At 40.5% G+C, this 23,689-nt stretch overlaps 1 protein-coding gene across 2 annotated transcripts in view; it reads right to left on the bottom strand.

Moving 5' to 3' along the window:
- Window positions 1–6,785, bottom strand: part of IGFBP3 (insulin like growth factor binding protein 3) — a 35,214-nt gene extending 28,429 nt beyond the window's left edge. The window contains exons 1-2 of one of the 2 annotated variants that reach the window (XM_051612583.1): window positions 5,813–6,785; window positions 1,794–2,020 (exon numbers count right to left, since the gene is read on the bottom strand). In XM_051612583.1, the coding sequence (XP_051468543.1) occupies window positions 1,794–2,020; window positions 5,813–6,194 (609 nt within the window). In that variant the 5' untranslated portion in view covers window positions 6,195–6,785. The remainder of the gene's footprint in view (window positions 1–1,793; window positions 2,021–5,812) is intronic. The other variant, XM_051612582.1, reaches the window with a different exon arrangement.
- Window positions 6,786–23,689: the final 16,904 nt, after the last annotated feature.

The raw sequence follows: 23,689 nt of genomic DNA, 5'->3' as shown, positions 1-23,689 counted from the left end.
TAATGCTATTTAATTTTTGTGATTCTGACAGATTTGAAAGCTTCAATGAATGGATTTAATTGAAAACAAGTAGTTTGGCATAATGCATATATATGCATTATGTAAACACATACGTAAAATGCACATGTAAAAATACTGCAACTTTGGACAGCAGTTGCCAGTTTCTGTGTTAAACTGCACTCCTGTCTGGCCACATTACTCAGTCCACCAGCCCGCTTCTCCAGAAGAGATCTCAAAAACTTCCTTTGCATGGCTGCATAAGTTTAAAATGTTTAAGTTGCTGTATCAACACAAAGATTAATTTGGTTTAAAGTTTAATTAGTGAAGCATTGACATTTATACTTCCAAGTGGCTTGCTCATGTAAAGTGCCTTTCAAGTGAGTGTCTGAAAGCATACAGACTCCACAGTTCTACTGGACATTAAAATTATTTTTTTGTTGTTAGCAAAGACCTTCATTGCTGCTTTCACATATTTTAATATCAATCTCACAAGTTCTAAACTGGCACTTCAAGTAGCTGCTCTTATTCACAGTTCATTAAAAAATGAAACTTCTCAGACACTGACTGCAAATCACACATGTTCTAAGATTTGGTCCCAGGTTAGGCTTACTAAAAGATCAACGGATTTTTTCTTTAATTATTATATTGATGCAGACTTCCACAGTCAGACAGATCAATATCAAAAGCTAACAAGCAGTCACAGCTAGAAGAGCACTTACTGACAAAAGCATCTGGCCCCCATGGATTTATTTCTGGTTCTTACAGACATCAGCAGCCCTGGTTAAGTCAGTATATCTTTGCTCATGTAAGTGAAGTGTTCATCCTAGTTAAGACCCAGGACTGTTTCCTCAGAGCTACCAAAGCTTTTACTGTTGGCAGTTTACTTCACATTTTTTGACGGAGTACATGCTGGAATGCAGATACTCATTTTTACTAGATAGCTGGACATCAGTGACATACTAAATCTACAGCTTCACCACCTTTGCTCTGTTAACGTGGAGGCCACACTATCTTCAGTCACAACCATCCACCTCACACAGGTTTTAAAACCTTCTTTTGCAGATGGGAAGTTATGCCTGGTTTCAACACCACTGTTTTGATGAAATCTCTCAGTATATCCAGACATATTGTTTAGGCTATCTAGCACAGGCACAAGGATAAACAGGATTTCCAGGAAGACGAATTATTCTCCCCTAGTATTCACCACACTCCGGCTGCCCTGTAAATTCACTGGGCACAGTCAGCAGGAAGCAATGGCAGGTTGTGTGCCTGTGAGCTTTCAGGCAGCGGCACCAAACAACACCAAGTTGAGGCAGTGTTCGGCACATCATACAAACAATGACTGATCAGTAGAGATCCTAATAAATCCAGCCTAAATTCATCTTCCTTGATCTAGGCCATGGAGGGTGAACACAGTGCCACTACACTACTAAATGCAAAACACCTTTTTTCCATTATTGCAACCCAATAATACTGTTTGCAATCAAATGTAATGAGGAGACTATTACAGCTGTCCCAAGTCCACTCACTTAAATGCATGATAATTACAGGACAGAAAAAGAGTTTTTGATCTCTAAGAAATGAATTAGTGAAAATCATACTCGCATCAGTGTAAACATCACTGTGTTAGGTCTCTATGTTTTCTGAATGTGATCTGCTTGGTCTGCTGACAGTTTTATTGGTTAAACAGTTAGCCCTAAGTGGATACAACAGTTACCACCATTTAGTTATTTCGTTTATTTATCTTGTCATGTGCACAACATACATATGCACACATTCTGGGAAATACTTACATATTCAGTCTCCTGTTTGGATTTGGAAGACAAATTCATTGTATCCGTAGTCTGCGAATTGTATTCCACTTTATAGCGCTGAGTATTTTTGGCTTGCACTTTCCTGATTATATCCATTTTTATGTGCAGTCGATGCGATTTAGGATGTGGCACCTTTTGCAAGTTTGGGATGGCCTGATTTTCTGCACTGGTGGTACTCCGGTCCTCTTGTGAATCACTGGAATTTCCTTCGAGAAGAACAAAGGCAGTGAAGAAACAATGTTAATCAACTGCCAGCTGCATCTCGAAGGGCAGCAAGCCACTAGATTGGCCTACATGCTTAATTTTCCTTTACAAAATAGCAATATATAAAAATATTACCAACTCAGCATTCCCCATGCACGAGCACCTTTGTTGCCAAGCAACAACTTCTGTGCCTGAAGCATCCCCTTGCTCCGGGCAGCCTCGCAAGGTACCCCACTAAACTGCCCGTGATGGCAGCACAACACCTCAAAACCAGCAACCTCCGCTTGGCTGAAAGTCCCCACCCACTTCCCCGGCTTCTCGCCCCTCGGCCCCGGCTGCAGTTCCGCCCATCGGATCCAAGTCTGCGCTGCCAGCGGAGCGAGCGCCGCTGGAGCGGGAGAGCGCACCAGCCGCGCCTGCTGTTGGGAACGCCGAGCGTTCCACTCCGCCCCTGCTGACCCACCGCTGATTTAATCGACTTCAGTTAAACGCGGCTGGCGTGGCTACCTTAGGGCCTGTAGTGTGACTCTTCCCTAGGATGGTATTTTTTATTATTTTTTAAAGAGGCGTTAATACAATAAATTCTACAGTGCTGAGTTTCATGGTTCTAGTTTGCTATTTTTAACACTTTCTTTTTAAATTTTATTCAACATCTAGAATATTAATTAAAAAAAGCGTACATTTTTATTCTTCTGCTAGTAAAATCAGAAACATTTCTAGATGTACAAAATACATTTTAAAGGTAATGGACAAAAAATGCCATTTATTCTGTAATGATGTCAAAGGACAAACATCTGCTTTCATCATGAGCTCCAAAAATATCTTCTCTTTAAACTACCATCCATAAAAACAGAGGAGAAGCACATTTTTCCAAAATACTGCATAAGCCTAGTGTTCCTGTACCCTGTGAGGCATTTGTCTACACTGGATTTCTCCGTCTTAGGACTGCTGCAGTATAACTGGAACTGGCTGCACTTCCTCCAGGGAATTCTTAAATTTTGGATATTCCTATCAGCTAAGTCTCACTAGTTGCTGCCTTGGCTGCTGAACACTTTTTTTTTTTTTTTTAAGACAAACATATTGGGAGTGCAGAATGATAACTGATGTGCAAGGACCATCCTGGAAATCTGTATTAAAATTGTACTTGATGACTCATTGAAAAACCACAAAAGCCAAGAAATTCAGCGCTGAATGTGAAAGGCCATGTTCACATAGTCCACGGACTCCAAATATTTCAACACAGGCAGTACAGTGGTACTGTCAATACACAGGAATAGTGGAGAAATATGAGGAAGAGGAGAAGGCATCCAAGTTAAGATCTTGGTACCAGTGGTTTTAGTGTAGCCACTGTTGGCAATTGACATAATTAACCAGGAAAATCCAACTACCAGTGCGAATGGATTAAGGAAGTTAAGTCTTAAGTCTAAATTTCCTGGCTTTTGGGGGTTTAACTCAAGACTCTGAGCAGTATTTGAACATATTTTTTTTTGTGGTTTAATATCCTGTTTTTAAACTGGTTATTTTTTTTCCACATTCTCAATGAAGTTTGCAAGAAATTGCACAATAAAATGTTACAGACCTGAATCTCCTAAAATTAAATACCATGCCTACTAAGTTTTCTGCAACCAGTCCAGTTCATTTGTTTGCCTCCCCTAACAAAAATAAGTAGAAAATATTCTTAAATGTGCATTAAATAATTACCAGGCTGGTCATTTCAGTTTAGATAGACCATCACATTTCAATAGCACTTCTTACACTTCAGTTTGGAATGGTCATAATGCTACATTTTAAACTGTAAAGCTTATTTGATTAACTCAGTTTCACAAAAGTTGGTACCATGCCAGCTTTGAACCCTCATAACAGAAACAAAACTGCTACCAGAACTACTTGCTCTCTTTTTTAAAAGAAAGGTTGGAAGGGTTGACATGCACACTACTACATAACACTTTTGTGCAATAAAACCATAACCAAACAAAAAACTGGAAAGTAAGTCAGTGGTCTACTACAGCTGTTGCTAAGAAGCTACTCTAATATCCATCACCAATTTGTAGCAATTTCTGTAAACTACAATCAACCAAAAGTGTAGCACATAATGAAGGACCTAGTTCTGTGTAAGGCAGATGATATGATCCTGCTTGGGAAGGGTGTGTACCAGGCAGTTCTGGATTTAGAGCTGAAAGTGGAGTGGTCCTCATGATTAGGCAGGCATTAGACATCCCACAGGTTCTGCAGACTTCTTCCATCTTGCACCCCAGATTTGCAACCTTTACTCCTTAAATCTGAACTGTAAGGGGCCTACTTTGCATGTTTAAGGAATCAAAGCTCCTAGTGATTTCAGAATCAGTTCTCCCTCAGCCAAGAATGCAGACCAGGAACCTTGCATTTTTACTTTTTAGGCTAAAAATTGAAAGATCTTCAGCAAAGTGCAGCTCTGTCTTCCCCTTTCTCCTTCTCTAACAGTCACTGTTAAAAGCACTACCCCTACATTAAACAGCACCGACGGAGGAGACCCCTCCTCTTTTCCAAATTATGTGACGGATGAATTTGCAGAGCCAAGTCCATGTGATGAAGGAAGCTGCTCCATGTTCCAATTAGAACTAAAACTTTAGTGAGTACCTATGAACTCTCATTCAAATTGTCACAGCTTAGGAGCAGCACATAAATAAAAGACATCAAGGCATCTCCTACTGTCACAGCAGCCAGTTAACTGAAGCAGTGGTGCCATTTCCTCAGCTAAGGAGAGGCTAGCCAAAGAGTCCCTGCAACCCAGCAGAACGACCCAAAAATGCAGTGGAAAGCCTTTTGACACACTTTTCTATTAAATAAATGTTAACATACTTGCTGTTGGTTAGCAAACAGTTTAATGAAATGTTTGCACAGAGGGACTGTGCTTTCTTGATCTGAATTCCAAGTTTCCCCGTCTTAAGCTTCCAAATGTGCATGCTAACATTTTTCCCAACGGTGTCTTCCTCTTTAAACAAAACAAAACCCGTTCTGTAAACATCTCACTTACAAGACATGCAAGAGGTACCAAAAAGCTTCATTTGACCAAAGATTCATTTGCAATGCAGACAAAAAAACCAACGTCCTCTTAAATACTGCTGTGCAAACGCTTTGTTCTGAATAACCATCTTCCCGGAGTAGGGGAATATTTAAGTTTATGTCTTTATTTTTCATCTTTTTCCTCTCTGTGCTTAGCATTTCCAGCTTCACCACGCTGCAGCGCAGGAGTTGGCCAGTTTTCTCGCACCTCTCTTTCCAGGAACACTGGGAAAAATGGCGAGGATTTCACCTTCTTTCCACCCAGGCTCTGCAGTCTGGCAGGCCCACGCACCCGCGGAAGCCACACGCAATCTCTCCCCACACCACCCACACCCATTTTTTAAAAAAAGAGCAAGTCCGCCTCTTTTGCGAGGAGCTCATTCTAAGCATCAGTGTTGAAGAAAACAAATTTATGCATAAATAAGGTATAAGAAATAAATCTTCCTTTCCTTCGCCAAAAGCACCCTTCCTGCAAAACGATCCCGGACTCAGCGGCGTGGCTGCCGCAGGAGCCCCCGGCGGACCCGCAGCCAGCGGAGAGCGCCGGGCAGCGTGCGAGGGGCCTTTCCGGAAGGACAGGTCTGCAGCAAGCCTGCCGGGGCCTCCCCCGTCTTACTACGTGCAACTTTTGAACTTAAAATAAATTCTCAAAAAGGCAATGAAACAGCGAACAAGAAAGCAAAGGCGCGTATACGCGATCTCTACGATTACGCGCGCCCCCTCCCCCCTGCCCTGAGGCGCTGCCCCCTTACCTACAGCGTGCGGCTCCGACAAGAAGGCCCCCAGCTTGCCGCCCGCCGTGGCGTTGGTGCAGAGTCCGCGGCCCTCCAGCAGAGCCTGCAGCGGCCGCGCCTCCTTCTGCCGCGGCTGGCAGCTCAGGCCGGCGCCGCAGCGCTCGGTGTAAATGCCGCAGGGCTGTCCCGGGCGCAGAGCGCAGGTGAGGCAGCAGCCGCAGCCCGGCTCCCGCACCCTCTCGGCGCAGTCGGGCCGCAGGGGCTTGCAGCGCTGCAGCGCCCGCGTGTCGCAGGGCTCGCAGCGCACCACCGGCCCCGCCAGCGCCGCCGCCGCCCGCGGGGCCAGCAGCGCCACCGCCGCCACCACCAGTGCCCGCAGCACGCCGGGCCGCGGCACCATGGCAACCGGCAGAGGGGGGGGCGCCGGGACGCGCCCCCGCGCAGCCCCGGCCGGGGCGCAGGAGGAGGACGCAGACGCCGGCCCCGGCCCGCCGGAACGCGGCGCGGCGGGCAGGGGGGAGCAGCACGCACCGCCCTCGCCGCCTCCGAGGGGCTGCAGGGAGAGGAACCGGCAGCCGCTCGCACCCCTACAGGCTGCGCTGCCCTTTCTTCAGCCGGCTGCCCTTAATCACATCAAGGTAGCAAGAGCTCGCGAGCAACCAAGGCAACTTTTTCTTTCTTTCTTTCTTTCTTTGCGCACCCCTCGTCCCTGCAGAGCGCCTGAATCACTTGGCTCGACGCTTTTTTTTTTTTTTCTTTGCCACACACGATACTTAGGAAAAAAAAATATAAAATAAAACGCTTTGTAGAAGTAAAAAAAAAAAAAAAAAATTAAAAAGCCAAGCCCAGACGGTCTGAAAAAAACTCGGTCCAAAATCACTTCAAAAAATACAGGAGAAAGACCGGAGGTGGCGAGGGAAAAAATAAAGAGGGAAAAATGAATTAAGAAAGCAAGGTTCCCTTCTTTTTATTCTTCTTGCCGCCTGCCATTCGCCTCCGCTCCTCGCCCACCTACCCCCAGAGGCCGCCCGGCCCGCTCTATATAGGGCCGCGGCCGCGGGCCCTCCCCGCGCCATGAATAACCAGCGGCTCCGCGCAGAGCGCCGGCCCTCGCCAGCGCCAGGGTCGGGACGCGGAGGACTGGGAGAGCGGGGCGGGGCGGCGCGATACTTACGGGGGTTTATGGCCTCTTCTTAGAAATCAACTGGAAGGGGTAGGGCTCTGTGGAGAGGGACACGTCGTGTGTCCTTTGTTTCAAGAAAAAGTGTTACGCACGCGCGCGCACACTCACACACACACACACTTGCACGAATGTTGGTCCCTGTCACAGGACGCGGTCCATGTCGGGCCCCACCTGTGGTTGTGCCTCCCCTATCTTTTAAAAGTGTTTTCTAAACTTTTAAAACTTTTTCCTCCATCCCTAAAGAAGCGGTTTTCATTGCAGCATTCTCACAAATCTAGAAAAAAACCCCACCACCAACCCAAAACCCCTATGACGATTTTGCACAATGCATGCTTTTGGATTCTGTTTGTAGTCACTGTAAATTCCACTCCCATTCTGCTTAGCTAATTTCACTCTCCCTGTTAACTTGGTTTCACTTCGATGGAGAAAATCTGAATTGACAATGCCAAATTTTCCGGCCGCCCTTTCTGAAGCTCTGCTGATGCAGAGAGGGATGAGTTTACACGTTTTTATGGTGTGTAAGCCATAGGAGCCTACTCTTCATGCAAAACAAAATGAGTGATGATCACAGATTCTGGCTTATATTCTGCTGTGGGAAAGATAAGAGACAGGTTACTGCTCTGTTTTCAACCCCTTCATCGTTAATGCTGAAGCTAACGTTCCAGGAATTCGTCAGCTTCGTGTGTCTAATACAGGTAATGATACTGTGAATGTCAAAACCTGAACTTTTTACAAATCAGATAATTTTAAATAATTAGAATCAACTGTTCAGTTTGTTTTCTCTGTTCTTTATTCAGATACCATCTTGAAAAGGGCACTGTACACAGAAGGATAAAAAAAAAAAATGATTTTATGTGTGAAGAATATGGTGTAAGAGTAGCTAGAAACTTTTCCTAAGGAAATTGATTAAAGATACGTTGGTAGAGAGATGAGCCTTGCTTAATGCCCTTGATGAGTGGCTACACCAAGGCTTTTCAGCCTTTTGTCCTCTTGCTCATTTTGTTTATTGACCAAAAGAGGTCGCAGGTTGTCCAGGATTGAGTTAGACGCTCACTAAATCTCTGGAAGCCCATGGACAGAGGGAATTGATTAAACACAATAATTAAACACAATTGTTTAAGGGTTGGCTTTTTTTTTTTTTTTTTTTTTTTTTTTTTTTAATAGGTGATGAGGTCTGAAAATCTTTAGGTTTCTCTGGCAGATAGATTTTGTTATGCCTGTTCTGATTTGGAAAAAGACTGAAATGTCCACTGACAACATTTTTGCAATCAACAAAGCATCTAGCAAACAAAACTTGATGTGAAGCAAGCAGTTAAGCACCTATTATCCACAGGACTTTCTCTTACATCTTAAAGTGTCTACACTAATCCTAACAAGAATATCTCCTGCATTATTGTTTCAGTTTTGTAAGTGGGATGCTACAAAAGCTCACCCCAAATGAGAAGATTACTGTATACCTACAATGCACACTGCTACTGTGTCACTGCTAGAGAAGAAAGGAAGAAGGCCTCCTCTTTCTGCTAGACCTAATCTGAGGGTTTAAGTCTGTGAAGCCGTACATAGAAGGAGAACAGAAATACGTATGATGTACTCAATGACACGTGCTTAGTATCCCATACTGTCTTATGCTTCTTGTTCTGTTTTTCAAAATTCCATCTCCCTGAGGGTTAGTCAGAAAACTGTTGTGATTTTTTGAAACAGATTGTAAACAGTCTGGTTCCAAATCTGAGCTTAGTTTTCCTAGCACAAAGCCTATCTCTTCAATACGCAAGAGTGTCGTATGTCTTGGTTTTAGCTCTGAGCCACAAACTCTGTCAGTTCTTAAGAGAATCTGGAAAGTCAAATCACAGCATGCAAAAAAAACATTCTGCTTTTTCTGTATACAGTAGTTTCCCGGAAGGACAAATGTCACAAATTATGCTGGAAAGATATCTACGTCTCATTGTTGTATATGCAAGTGTGAGGAGGAAATAAAAAGGCTAAATCAGATCTGGTTACAGCTGCTTCAGCAATATTCCTGATCACCTGGGGGCATTTGGGTCTGAACCAAAGTGGTTCTTGAGTGACCCTTTGATTCATGTGCATAAAGAGACATTATGTGTAGTGGACTAATCCAAAACACAGCCCCAGAATGCACCTAGTGCAGAAATAGGGGTTCCTGTACTCACTGCTTCAACTTACTGATCCGATAACACTGCAACAAACTACATTTGTTCAAGTAGATTTTTATAGGCATCTGGAGTTACAGCACAATCCTTTGGAAATTTTCTGTGGTTTATTTGAGGAAAAGGACTGTGGTCTGTATATTATAGGACACTATATTTAAAATAAATTAAAAACGTGGGTGCTTGAGGCTCACCAGCTGACATTTAGGATGAGAGGAAATGGCTTGAAGTTGCACCAAGGGAGGTTTACATTGGATATTAAGAAAAATGTATTCACTGACAGTGTTCTCAACCATTAGAACTGGCTGCCCGGCGAAGTGATTGAGCCACCATCCCTGAAGGTATTTAAAAGACATATAGACATGGTGCTTAGGGACATGGTTTAGTGGTAAATTTGGCATTGTTAGATTTTCAGTTGGACTCAATGATCTTAAAGGTCTTTTCCAACATTAGTGGTTCTACGATTCTATGATCTCTGAAAAGAAGTCATAATGGAGCAGTTCTCTACAAATGAAACACTACTAACTGTCAGATAAACAAAGTGGGCTCTCACAAGGAGTTAGTTTTAGGAAGGTACACTATGGCAGTCACATAATTTGTGGAATCCACTTCACCTTGTGCCCTTCTTGGTTTAATTGTCCTTTCATAAAATTGCTAATAATTAGAAAAACTCCACTGAAATTAATGGAGCTAGAAAGGATGGCAGGAGGTAAAAGAGAATGAAGACCTGCATATGAGAGCTCACTTTTAAGTAATTTAGGAAGATAACACTTCATAAAGAGATTAAGAGAATGAATACATCTCTCACCTCACTAGCTAGAAAATATAAAAGACACTAAATATTATTATTATGTGTTATTATTCAAAGTACAACCTGTTCAGTAAGTTGTTATGTATCGGATGGTAGGTTTGAATTGAGAATTCAGCTCTGAAGGAAGCTGTCCTAGAAGTCTCTCTTAGAAAAATAGTAAATGATGGATGAAAATTAATAGAATCTGATGTAACTTCTCACACTGCCCATCAGTTCCTCTTCCTGCAAAACAAGAAAGATTTCCCAGACTTGCAGAAAAGTCAGTCTACCTCTGCCCTTATTGGCTTCTATACCTTAGTCTCTTTAGAATATTTCTGCACTAAAAATCAGTTGAGTTCAACCAGATTGGTCAGAAGTATGATGACAGCAATTTTTACTGAGATATATATACTTTTAAATGCTCACATATAGCTTTATAATCACAGGAGAATATGGAAAACATTGTACTGAAAAAGATAATAGTACCATTTCTGCAGCTGTGTCCCTCCTGTGTGCATTTTGTATAATGTACAATTGTTTCAGACTACTAGAAAACTGATTCCAAGCAGACACTTCCTGAGCTTTCTGGGCCCATTCACAATCAAACTTCCTAGCAAGAGTTTTTATTTTTCCAGACAGGAGCCAAAGATAAAGTCTGTCTCTTTTCATGTTCCCATTAAAAGTTTACTTTAACCAGCCTAATTAATTGCCTTAAATTGCTTCTAGTTCATAAATGCCTTGCTAAGGAAAACACCAGCATGACAATTATAGTCATTTGCTTCCACAGACTACATACACAACTGCATATTTTATCCCTATTCATTTAAATAAATAAAAAAAATTTAAAAAGTGTCCAGTGTGGTTTTGAAAGGAATAAACCATAGCAGCATTTTATAATGAATACAGATGATAATTGATCTACTGACAGATGGAGCTGCAGCAGAGCTTCTCAAACCCCAAATTACAAGAAGGGTAAGTTCAAGAAAAAGCCTGTTGCAGCCTTGTTGTTTACAACACATACCAACATACCATAAGACTTTAATTAATACTGCCAGATTCATTCAGTATGTGCTCTCCTGTAAAATCTTCATTGCTCATTCATGTTCTTAACACTGCAAAAAATCAGCTTATCTGAATGCAGTGCATGACTTCAAACTATTTTTCTTCTTTAGTATTGAATTTTTTGTTATTCGGTATTTTAAGTTAAAGCCACTTAAGGACTGAATTACCTTTTATCAGTTTACACTGAGAATTTGCTTAGGTGAGACTGGTTTAATTGAAAGCCACTTTAGAGAGATATGAGGTCATATTTTCTAAGCTAGTCAACCTCTATCTTAAACTAAGAACCAGACTTTCACCATACATATTATTATAAGAATAGTATGTTGTTATTATAGGTGTTCTGGTTTGAGCCAGGATAAAGCCAATTTTCTTTTTACTGATTTTATTTTTCCTTCAGTAAGCTCTTTTAACTAGCAGCAAGTTTTCCAGCTAGTGGACTGATAACACTGGAATGTTTATGATACAACTGAGAGAGATCAAGGACGCTTTGCTCTGCTTATTGAATCTGCTGCTTCAGATAGTAAGGGAGCAGAAGAGTCGTATCTGCAACCCTCCTGAAGGGAGAAGTGGACTAGATGGACAGCAAAATCAGCCAGAGATACTCCATATATATATATGCACATAAGACTCAGTACGTAAGTCAGGGATCATGGAAGTCAAACCCCTTCCTTCCTGCTGCTTCTTCCCTTCTCTTCTCTTCATGGCCGGCATGCAGGTTGGACTCCATCTATCCATCACCGTTGATCCCTAGGCTCATATGTTCCTGACCCTCGTAACTATCCCCTCAGCTCCTGTCTGGTCTGTCGCTCTCTCTGGAAGCAGTCCTGGACATTTTGGAACTGCTCACAGATAAGGAGAGTGCTGTGGGAGTTGCTGGGGCTGTAGAGGAGAGGTGATAGGAGTTTTGCACATTCCTGAACCTATTTGTATATAATTGTACATATTTTATTTTTTCATTAGTATTTAATTAAAGCTGTCTAGTTTAGTTTTCAATCTGTAAAGTCCCGCTCCTTCTTATCTCTCTCTCTGTCCCTACTTGGGTGGGAGGGGGAGGGAATAGAGAGCATTATTGTTGCTGGTTTAGTTGTCAATCCTGAGTCAAACCATGACATTAGATAATAAGATAATGATTATATATACTAAAAAATAGATCATGGAAAAGTTTATGCAGACACAGGCATATATAACTGTATTACACTAGCTGCCAGAAAAAATGAGTCATACAGTCATTCCCACATCTATCTGTGTCACCAAAAAGAGAAACTCAATGGAATGCTTTTAAAAAATATCTTTTTCATTACTGTAAATTACATATAAACAAAAATGTAAAACACATTGTTCTGGTTTGGTTTGGTGGGTTTTTTTGGTAGCAGGGGAAGGACCCCAGGAGCAGTGAGAAGCTGAGAAGCTCCCCCTGCTCCAAAACACCAAGGAGCCTTTAGAGGGACAATGCCGCTGTGATTAACATATGGAAGAACTGATGTAACACCTGAGCAGAGGAGCACTTAAAGGAAAAGAGCAGAGCTGGAGAAGCAGAGAGGTGCTGGTGGTTGGTAAGGAAGAAAGGGGAAGAAGATGCTCTAGCAGAGGTTTCCCTGCAACCCATGGCAAGATAGCAGGCTCATGGAGGAACGTGGTGGAATATTCCCTGAAGGCACCAGGAAGGGTGAACTTGGCCAGTGGACTTGGATTTTGTGGTGAGTGGATTTGCTGCCTATGGACTCTGATTATACAGCTGTGGAAGAGTTGGCTGTTCCTGAAGCAGCCCGTGAGTCTGTGTGAAGCCCAGGCTGGAGCAGGTTGCTCCTGACCTCATGGAAAGGACTCATGAAGGAGAGGTTCATGGAAAATTCTCTCCCATGAGAAGGACCCCATGGGGAAGCAGGGGAGGGCTGTAAGGAATCTTTGTTCCTGAGGAGGAAGAAGCAGCAGGAACCACCAGCCTGTGAACTGACTCTAAACCCCATCCCCTGTCCCCCTGTGCCGCTGGGGGAAAGGAGGGAGAGAAACCGGGAACAAAGGGATTTGGGCCCGGGAAGAAGGGAGGGGTGGGGTAACATATGCAAGCCCTGCTCTGTGTGTTGTCTGTGTCCTGGGTGTGTTTGTTTAGTGTGAAACTAAATTATTTTTTCCACAAGTTGAGTCTGTTTTGTCCGAGACCTTAATCGGTGAAGAACCTCCTTTTCCTTTATCTCAATCCATGAGCTTTGTCCTCCTTATCCCAGAGCGTGTGTGTGTGGCGGGGGAATTGAATGAGGGGCCACGGAGCTGGTTCTTTGTTGTCGTTTTGGGCCCAAATCATGACACACACCTAAACAAAACTGAGCAGTTTTGCTCTAATTATCCAACCACAGACCCCAAACCATCTTTGATCAAATAAGATGAATAATAGCAATCAGATTTTTTTTCAGACAATTGGACAGACTAGCAGCTCAAAAATCTGGAAATTATTAAACATATAAATAAACCTCCCCCTGTCTAGGATGTTAAAAGTATTAAAAACAATGGATAATCATTTAAAATAAGTAATCTGCTGTCTTGTGTAGTGGGATCTTCAAGATGTGGCAATAACAGATGATATAAAAACACAAAGATCTTAGAAGAAATCTACATAAGGAATTAATTTGTTAAACTGTGATTTTTGCAATTTCAAAAGCAATAGCACCATGCTTTTCAACTGTGCATAAAATATGCTAGTAGTACTAAGATGTGTCTTCTGGAGATATTTTTTTTCCATAGGGTTCAATACCTTTCACACTATTATGATATACTTTAATTCTGATTGCTATGGTAACTGTGCCTCCTTTAATTTATTGATTTACAGGCAATGAAATAACAAAGATTAGATCCCATAAATACTGTTCATACACTGCCATAGTTCAGTACAGAATAGAGACAGAATAGAGAGATTCGTAGTAGTCCCAGTACCTTGTTTAAATTTTGCATATAATTTAATTCCATTGTTACAAAAGACCATCAACAAGCTGACATATAAGAAAGCAAATAATCCTTGCATTACTCGCAATGGACACTGAATGAAATGTAGCTGAAGCTGCTGACTGTAGCAGTTATCCTTCCTCAGGGTACACATTAGGAGTAGTTGCATTTCCTTATTCAGTGAAGCTGTTGAAGCAATATGGAGCCACCTCCCAGAACAGACCACATGCATAGCTGGTTAAATGCTTAGCTGTGTGGGTGGAGGGATTTTGCTGGGAGCTAAACACAGCAGTTGGGTATTGCTTGAGTAGAGCTGTGCATGACATCCAAAGAGAACCAAGCAGTGGAACGCCACTGACACAACAGCAAAGTACCAGAGACAACTAGGGGATAATCTGTCGGTACAGTGAAAAAAGGCCACTCAGGTCAATGGAAGGATGGACTCTTTAAAAATTGTCTTTTCTACTTCTTTTCAGGAGGGAATGTAAAAATGCAAAATAGTACAAGATACAGTTTCATGGGCCTCAGAAGCAAGAATTGTCAGGCAGCCAAAAATCCCCTAACCCACAAATCCATCCAGTCTTCTACCAAATAATCATTTTAATGTCTTAAAGAAAGCAGATTTTTTCCCTAAAGTCAAGGCATTTTTAAGGGATCTCTGTAGGAGTTCACCTGCCTTTTATGAATTACAGATAATGAATTATAAATTTTGATAATTTATCCATTAACCTTCTGTTAAACTTTTGTAAAGTCAGCCCCCATGAAGTAACAGCACTTTTTGCAACAATTATTTGATAGGGGATCAGACTTGGCAAGCTTAAGGCTAAACTGCTTTTCTACTTAGCCAATGAAAATGAGTAATTTTGAGCTCATGGCTGCACATCAAGGTTTCTAAATACAGAATTATATTTATAAAATATTTCAGATCAAATCTGCACAGCTCTGAAATTCATGCACGTTAGTTTCATTAAGCTAGGTATTGACAGATGAGTATGTCATAAATTAAGGTGACTGGACAATGTTATGGCCAAGTTACATTAGGATCTTTTACCTTGATTTGGCCAAGAAAGATCCAATTTTATAAAATCTTTCTGCTGCCTAAGCATATAAATAGATGGTGAAATATGGAATTATTTAGAAATTCTTGAATGTTAATGCCACTTATTTCATATGTTTTGGATCTGATAATGGCTGTTAGGCTTTGGATATAACTGCAAGTGGAATTTCCAGAAATAATGATAATATTTTGTTAAGAAAAAAACCTTGGACTTCTAACTATATTTGCAGATGAAATTGGCTAGTAACCCTCATCACCTACATTATGTTTGAAACTACTTCCCCACAAATAAAAGAGAGTGAAAACCCAGCATTTATTGTTTAGGTGAGATTATTTGTGATCAATGGAATAAATATGAAACTGACAGTTTCTTTGCCCAGGGTTATTTTCAGTATGATTTCTAAAATGGCATTTGCAAAATTACTTTATTGTTCCTGCCACCAAAATCTCCAGAGCTACTGCCCATAAACAGCACTAGAAAAAGACAATTCATAGGCAGAATTTATACACCACTTTGTTGTGGTACTTGCACCAAAATTTGGACCATCATATCTTTTATTTACAAATTGTATCATCTTAAGTGTAAGATTATTTTCACAGGAGTCTGCCATGACTTCCATATTAGCAAAAGAGAGATTTAAAAGTAGAGCATTTGTTCAACCTGATCTTATCATCCTAGTTACATGATATTGTAGTAATGCTATCATTATTATTTCCATACCAATAACAGAAAGTTCTGAACTTCCTGTTCAGAAAGCAGGCAGGCTGGTTTTGTGGGTACATGTACAAAAATAAGAAAAGAAGCATTCTTTGCCATGAGCATTTCACAGAATCACAGAATTGTCACAGTTGGAAAAGGCCTCTAAGATCAGAGTCCAGCTGTCCACCCAGGGAGAAAAACCAAACCAACAACAAAAAAACCGACACACAAAACCATAGCCACACACCCCACAAAACCAAGAACAACACACAACCTACAAAAAATCCACCATGCCCACTACAGCATGGTGATTTGAGCATCCTGCAAATAGGATGAAAATTAAAGGAAGGAAGAAAATTAAAGAAAGGAAGAGAATTAAAGAGGTTGCTCGTGGTGCACTGTTTTCTGATTTAGAGTCCCCTCAGACTCAAAGTCACAGAATAGATTTTTCACACAGTTGTAGAAAGGTTTTTTCTCTATATAGAACATTCTTACCAAAGCCTTGTTTCTATGCCTACAGAGCAGTTTGCCAACAGGTCAGAAGCACAGTTGCAACTGTTCACACTGCAAAATGGTGCAGTTAAATGATGTTGTTCAGTTAGATAGGAGGCATTAGACTGTCTAGTCACTCCACTTTGGGCAAAACAACTATTCTGTTTACAGGATGGTATAGAACTGCTTTCAACAGCACAGCTGTGAGATGAAGCAAACAGTGGTGCTGGGGGTGCTAGGCTAGGAACTTAATAAAGAGGTTTTGCTGCCAAAGGAGCTGCAGTGTTAAGATGCACATTTATATACATAAAAATACTTATGTAAATATATATGTATGTTTGCGTGTTTTTTTTTAAACCAGAGACCACAGAACAGAACTTTTCTGCTAGTGTAATAACACTAGGTCTCTCAAAGACTTAACCTGAATTGACAGAAGATGACTTCTGCAAGCATGGCTGTGACCAGACCAGAGGTTCTCCTTAACAAAACTGTGTTGGCCATGGTGAGTTAAATTTTTATATTAAACAAAAACAATGTCTTCTTACACTAACACAGTGTCATAGGCTAACTTCTGTTTGCAATCTTGCTTTGACAGGCATAAAGCTGTATTATTTGATGGCAGCATGCAGACATACAGGGAATGAGTTGCTAGTCAATAAGGTTTGGATTTTAGTTAAGAAACATCTATGTAGCAAAAAGCTGACTGGCATCTTTGTTGGTATACCATAACACTGAACAAACACTGCATGCATACAGTGAGCTTTTTACTCACTCTTCATGTGATCTCACATTAAAGACAAGGCCACTGAGTAGAACAGAGCTGCTGCCACATGTTGTAATTGCCCTGTACCTCAAGGATCCAAACTTCCTATGGGATCCTTCCTGTATCACCAAGGCACAGGTTCTTTGGTGGTTCCTTTCTTTTGTAAAGACAAGAGTCCTCACCAATAATCTCAACCACCTCAAGGTATTAAGCAGGCCTATATATTCTATTAATATAAGTTAATAAAACAACAACAAACAAACAAAACACAACCAAACCAAACCAAAAACAAATCAAACAAACAAGCCAGCAAAAGAAACAAACAAACAAACACACAACAGCAAAACCAAGTGATTGCTTCTCTAACACTGTTATTCAGGTAATCACACAGAGGACTGCAACAGTGAGGTTACAGTGCTCATGACTCCTTGGGAGAGAGCCAGAACATGACTTGTCACATGCACAACTTATTTTACGCCTCTTTGCAATATGAACACAGAAGGGAACAGCTTCCTTCCTGAAACTTTTACTGCATCTTGCCAGATTTTGAGCTGTGTTGGGACCTTCATGCCACCCACGTGATTTTTCAGGATGTGGTTGTTAGCATCAAAGCTCTTCGTTAATCTTCCCTTTACACCACTGGAAACCTTTTGCTCTAAGTGGATCTACTCTTGACCAGCTCATGGTTGGAGAGGAACAAGGCTGCACACTGCCTTTCAGCAAGCATCCCCATGGTGGTTAGTGGCCACTGTATCCTACAGGCATGGTGTGCACAGACTTGACAAAACATAGACTTCTTTTTTTCTCTATCTATAGACTGTAAACTATTTGTGAACAGGGATTAAAAAAAAAAAAATTTAAAAAAGAATTTTTGTGGGCAAATTTGAAGACAGCTTTGCTCTTTCCATCACTAACCTTGATACAAAGTAAATGTCAGTGAGCAAATGAGCAATCCTAAAGGATGTATCGATACTCATCCTTTATATATTGGTGTTTACCTGGACAAAGAATGAAGTGCATGATAGCCAATGATAACCACTCAATTGACCACAGAAAGCTAAAGGTCTGAGTCTGTCATGCAGCCTGGAACCTGCGAGTCCAGAGAGTCAACATATTTCTAGCCTGACATTTATCCCATGAAGCCATTCTCCCTTGGGGATGGAAGTAATAAAACTAATAACAAAGTACTTGTAAGATACCAATTACACTGTGTACGGTGGGTTTTGGACACTTGTCTGGGGCTGCTAGTCAGGTTTCAGAGAATGACATTAATGCATCACCTGGAAAGTGGTAGTAGAGTGTCATTACTGAATTTTCACCTTTGAAAAAAAGATCTAAAAGTATGGGTTCTTTATTATTATTAATACACATGGGTCAGGAATACCCTATTGCCATTTAGTAAGAAAGCATTGTTTGCAAGGTTAAGTATAAATTATGCAAACGGAATATTTATGTCAAACAGAGTTTCTAAACTGCTGTTGAGATGGACCCTGCCTTCTGTTTTATATAGAAGAGCAGTGCACTTTCTTCATTATTTGATTAGGCAAATGTTCCTAATCACATATAATTTTTTTTGTTGCTGCCTCCCTGACTGACTAGACTTCTTCCGGGCAATAGCAAAATGCAGAAGGCCTTCATCTTCCCAAAAGGTTTAAATTATGCTTCTGCTGATTACAAAGTAGCAACAATAAATTGTAACCATAAACATAACAGTGTGCTACTGTATGGAAGAGAAATTGAACAAGATCCAAAAAAAACAAGTAACACTTATAATAGTATTCTATTAATAAACAAACCCGAAATACATTAAGGACTAGAAACACACAAAGTATTCATATTTACCTATTGGAAGTTAGATCTACTATTGTATATTATTTAATAGATAGTAGTTTACAAAGATTCATATCCTATCTCATATTTTAATATGGAAATATGTGCACATGTTTAAGCAACTGCTTTTCTAGTATTTCTGGAAATTATTTTGTTTGGAGTCTATGTACAACCCTTTCATAAGAACAAGATTATTTCTCTTCACTGAAAGAAAAATTCCAAAGCTACACAGAACTGACCAGCAGCCACTATTTCAGCTATTTTCTGTGAGCCTTTCTGTGTATCCTTGCTGGCAGGATGGCTGACTTCTTAAGGAGGGCTTTAAATGAGCATTGAAGGGAAAGGAGAAAGTTACAGCAGCACTGCGAGGGAGTGATGGGCAGGGCTGATGAGCAAAGAGCCTGGAGTGACCTGAGAAAAATAGATCAGAAAACTAAGAAAACAAGGCTGAAGTAGGGCTGCTGGCTCTGGGTGACTCTGCTTAAGTAGGAGGGTTGGACCAGATGACCTCCAGAGGTCCCCTCCAGCCTCAGCCATTCTGTGATTCTGTGTGACCCCTGTGAACTTCCTGGTCAACACTAGAGGCAGATATCTTCTTAAAACAAAGATGTTTTCCATATGAACTGTTGGTCTTTAGTCTGTCTCTGAAAACAAAATCCTACCTGGCTTGTTTTCCATAGTTAGTAATCAGCAGCAGCATTTTTTTTTTTTTCTTCTAAACTTATTCATGACCAGCAGCTCCTCATTATCTTCCCTTCACACTTTCTTAATTCCAGTGCCATCTGGAACAAAGCACTCCCCCAGTTCCTCTCTTATCCTGCACAGAACACTGTGCAATAAGGGCCTATGCATTAAAAGTATGTGCTTTACTGCATACCATACCTGTTTCTTTTGTTAAATCTGATCTAAGTAAATTGATTCCAGAATACCTTTAACCCCTGCATGACACTCTCATCAAAACTAAGGACTGCCAGCTGCAAGCAACTGTTCTTGTCTGTTCGAGTGAATCAAACAAAGCTAACACTTTAATGGACCGGACCACTATTTAGTGACTAGAGAAAGCAGTAAGTAACAAAACACCTTTTTTAATTTTTAAGGCAAGATATGTAATATATCTTTCAGTACCTTTATGTGAAGGTATTGAAATGGAATTTAACAGAATTTTTAACTGAATTCAAAGTTTTTGAGCAGAAAATTTTTCCATCTTTTTGAGTCATCTAATAGGCTGGGAGGGGAATGTAGCTGGAAGAAGAATGTAGACCTATTGACTACAATTAAAACAGAAAAAAAAATAAATTCTGTTTACTCAGCTCTATTAGTGTTATTTCCAGTCCAACTGATGGATATTACTAAGACATTTGCTGTAACGAATCTCTAAATAGCTAGCTCTTGGTTTTCTAATAGGTCTTTGATCATTAGCTGAAACATTCTTACAGTGATGAGAGTGATTATATTAGAAGTGTTCTGGTTTTGCACCATTTTTATATGGCAATATCTCCACTAATTCAACTGCCATATATAGAGGGTATAGAGTCAGAACTGCATTTATTAGAGAAAAAAGAAATACTAAATACAATCCCAAATGCCTTCAGAAATTTTTAATTTATGACAGTACATGTGGTGCACATTTACCTTTTTTCTCTCTAATTCTAAAGCTAATGGCATTTTTGGACTAATAAATCATAATATTATGTAAACACTAAGGTTGCCACTGTGTCCTTCTCTGGACGTAGCTCCTTCCTGCAGTAGTTGCTTATGAATTAAAGCACTAACTCTTACATTTGCTAGGGAAATTGCATTTACTAGGAGTAATTTGCTTTAGTCAACATGAGCTGGACTACCAGTGTAGCAATTCTGCTCTTATGAGATGTGCTATCACTCCACTTTTTAATCTGAGAAATAGAATTTTCTGTTACTTTTCCAAACTACAGTTCTCTGATCTTAGGCTTTCTGATCCTATCATAAGAGTCAATGAAGGGACACTTGGCCTTTTCTCCTCCAAAATGGAGAAACAAAGACAGAAACTACTTTTGAAAGCCTTTTGAAGGCTTTCAATGTTCAATTGAGAGTTAAAATTGAGAGCCACAAAAATTTAGCCAATAGGAAAAACTGGACATGGGGACTTCAATGGAATTCAAAGAAGTTAGTATGTGTATCTTTAGATTTATATACTTTCTCTTGGCACCTAACTTTAATCTATAGAAGTTAGAATATTTTAGCCAAATTTTATTTTCAGTTGGCAAGTGTTTACCATTTTTTTAGATGCAGATCTACTAGTTGAGAGAATTGGAATGAGCTGGCTTAGAAGTTTACATTAGCCATCAGCAACTTATTCCTAACTGTTCTCTTTGGAACAATGAACAAGCAACCAGGAAAATATTGGCTTTCTTTCCCTATTATTTATATGGGCATGGAAAAACCATAGAAAGTTCTTGAAATTTCAAAATAAAGCATTTTGTAATGTATTTGATAAATGATAATGTAAAACTTACATAAACAGGGCTGTTCCTTGGCTGTGAACTTATGGAACCTTTACAGTCAAACTGAGGAGACTAGAATAGGAATTTGTCTTCTCCCAAATAAAATAAATGTTTTTTATATTGAAAATGAACAGTAAGATATACAGCCTTTTCGGTAGATAAAGGGTAAAAAAATGGAATATCTATCTGTCTTTAGTTCATTATTTCCTCTCATCTCTTTCAGACATTTCATGCCTTCTTAGGCAATTTTCTGCAAACATGGATCTGGACCTTCTGCCTTTGCAGAAGCCCAGCCTCTGATGTGCTGGTTAACATTCCAGCCAAGTCCCACCCATGCAATGCTAAACCTGTTGGTCATTAGTTGGTGAGTGATAGTAACTCTTTCTCTACCCTTAGATGTTGGATGGCAAAACTTAAATCCCTCCCATCTTAATTTGTGAAGCAGAAGGCTATACAATCTATTCCCTGTTTCTACATATCCTCAAAGCCTTTGCAATTTAACAGCCAAAAACATAGAAATGCAGATATATGAGCCTTATTAGGCATAGGAACTTACAACCCTATCTTTATTTTCCAGGGGAAAGAAAACAGCTCACTAGGCATTTAATAAGAATTAGTATTATAACTTTGTGAAATCTTATTTTTAAATTCCTAATAATTCCTTTTTAGAATGAGTCTACATTTCTGAAACATAATACTTTTGGTTCCGTATGTTTCAGTTTTGGCATTATACATTTGTTTTAATTAACCCTTGCTCTTAATTCTGAAAAACTAAACATTAAAATCTGAAAATTACACTGAAAGAAGGATGCATAAAGATACCTAAACAGTATGGAATTGTATTTTTGTACCTTTGTGGGATAAAGCTGAAATGGAAGAATGTCTAGACAGTTAAATGAATGCAATAGCATGGTAACTCAGTTATATAGTTAAACAATATATGAGTGATCTAGCAAAGGTCAGTCTTACAGCCATAATGGTTCTCAAGAAATCTGAAACCAGTTGGATAATATGATCACTGAAAAACATTCTGCAGAGATTTTTTTATTTTTTTTTTTGGGGGGGGGCGGAATCTGCCACAATTCTGTTGAGATTTAGACCATTTGCATTAGTTAAAACTGAAGAACTTGTTCTAAGCTAAGCCATTTTTTTTCCTCACACATTTGTATTTTTGTTCACTAAAACTTTAATCTTCCTACAAATGTTGTAATAAAGACAGCATTTTCTAATGTGTTAAGAGACAACTCTCAGTCTTTAGCTAATCCTAAATTACTCATGTTAATTGGGTGGACAGATGACATCATTCATGCATGCTGATTAACAGCTACTGTCATGGCTGATTTTCCCCTTTTTATCACTGCAGACACCAAAAAATGTAATTTAGTACTTTTGAGAGCTGCCCTTCTTCCAAGTTGGGTTGAAAATCTCCATTGCAACCATTTTGCATTTATTGTAAAAATTATTTGAAGGAATTTGTTGGACAGATGAGTATAGCTAAAATAGCCATACCATCTTTCTAATAGGCAACAAAAATAGTGAGCTAAGTATTTAATCTGTTATCCTTGACTTAACTTCAAAGACAGGAGTCTCTTCTTTGTTTTTCACAGTAAATGGGCTTTTAAGATGATATTTTATAGACATTATTAGTGATCGTTTATACAAAATGGAGTTCAGATGCTGTAGTTGTGTGAGTAAAGATCATTCATTATAGTGTTCTGGTTTGGTCTTTTTTGGTAGCAGGGGAAGGGCCACAGGATGGCTCCTGTAAGAAGCTGAGAAGCTCCCCCTGCCCCAAAACCTAGCCAAAGAGCAGTTAGAGGGACAAGAGATGCGCCTCTGCAATTAACATACGAAAGAACTGATGTAACACCTGAGCAGAGCTAGGAGACAGGGAGAAAAGCTCTGCTGGAGGAGAGTGGTGCTGGAGGTTGGTGAGGAAGAAGGAGAAGGTGCCCAAGCAGAAGTTTCCCTGCAGCCCATGGTGAGAAGGCAGCTGTCCCCCTGCACTCAAGGAAGAATGTGGTGGAACATTCCCTGGGGACGCTAGGAGGGATGAACTTGGCCAGTGGACTTGGATTTTGTGGCTAGAGGATTTGCTGCTAGTGGACTCTGATTGCGCAGCTTTGGAAGACCCCGGCACCAGGGGAGGTGGCTGTTCCCGAAGCAGCCCGTGACTCTCTGGGAAGCCCAGGCTGGAGAAGCTCCGGACCTCGTGGGAAGGACTCATGAAGGAGAGGTTCGTGGAGGACTCTCTCCCATGGGAGGGACCCCGTGGGGAAGCAGGGCAGGACTGTAAGGAATCCTTCTTCCTGAGGAGGAAGGAGCAGCAGGAACCACCAGCCTGTGAACTGACTCTAAACCCCATCCCCTGTCCCCCTGTGCCGCTGGGGGGAAGGAGGGAGAGAAACCGGGAACAAAGGGATTTGGGCCTGGGAA

The sequence above is a fragment of the Apus apus genome, chromosome 2, assembly GCF_020740795.1.
Source record: "Apus apus isolate bApuApu2 chromosome 2, bApuApu2.pri.cur, whole genome shotgun sequence".
Lineage (NCBI taxonomy): Eukaryota > Metazoa > Chordata > Aves > Apodiformes > Apodidae > Apus > Apus apus.
The sequence above is the reverse complement of the archived record's forward strand: the minus strand, read 5'-3'. Positions and strand labels throughout refer to the sequence as shown.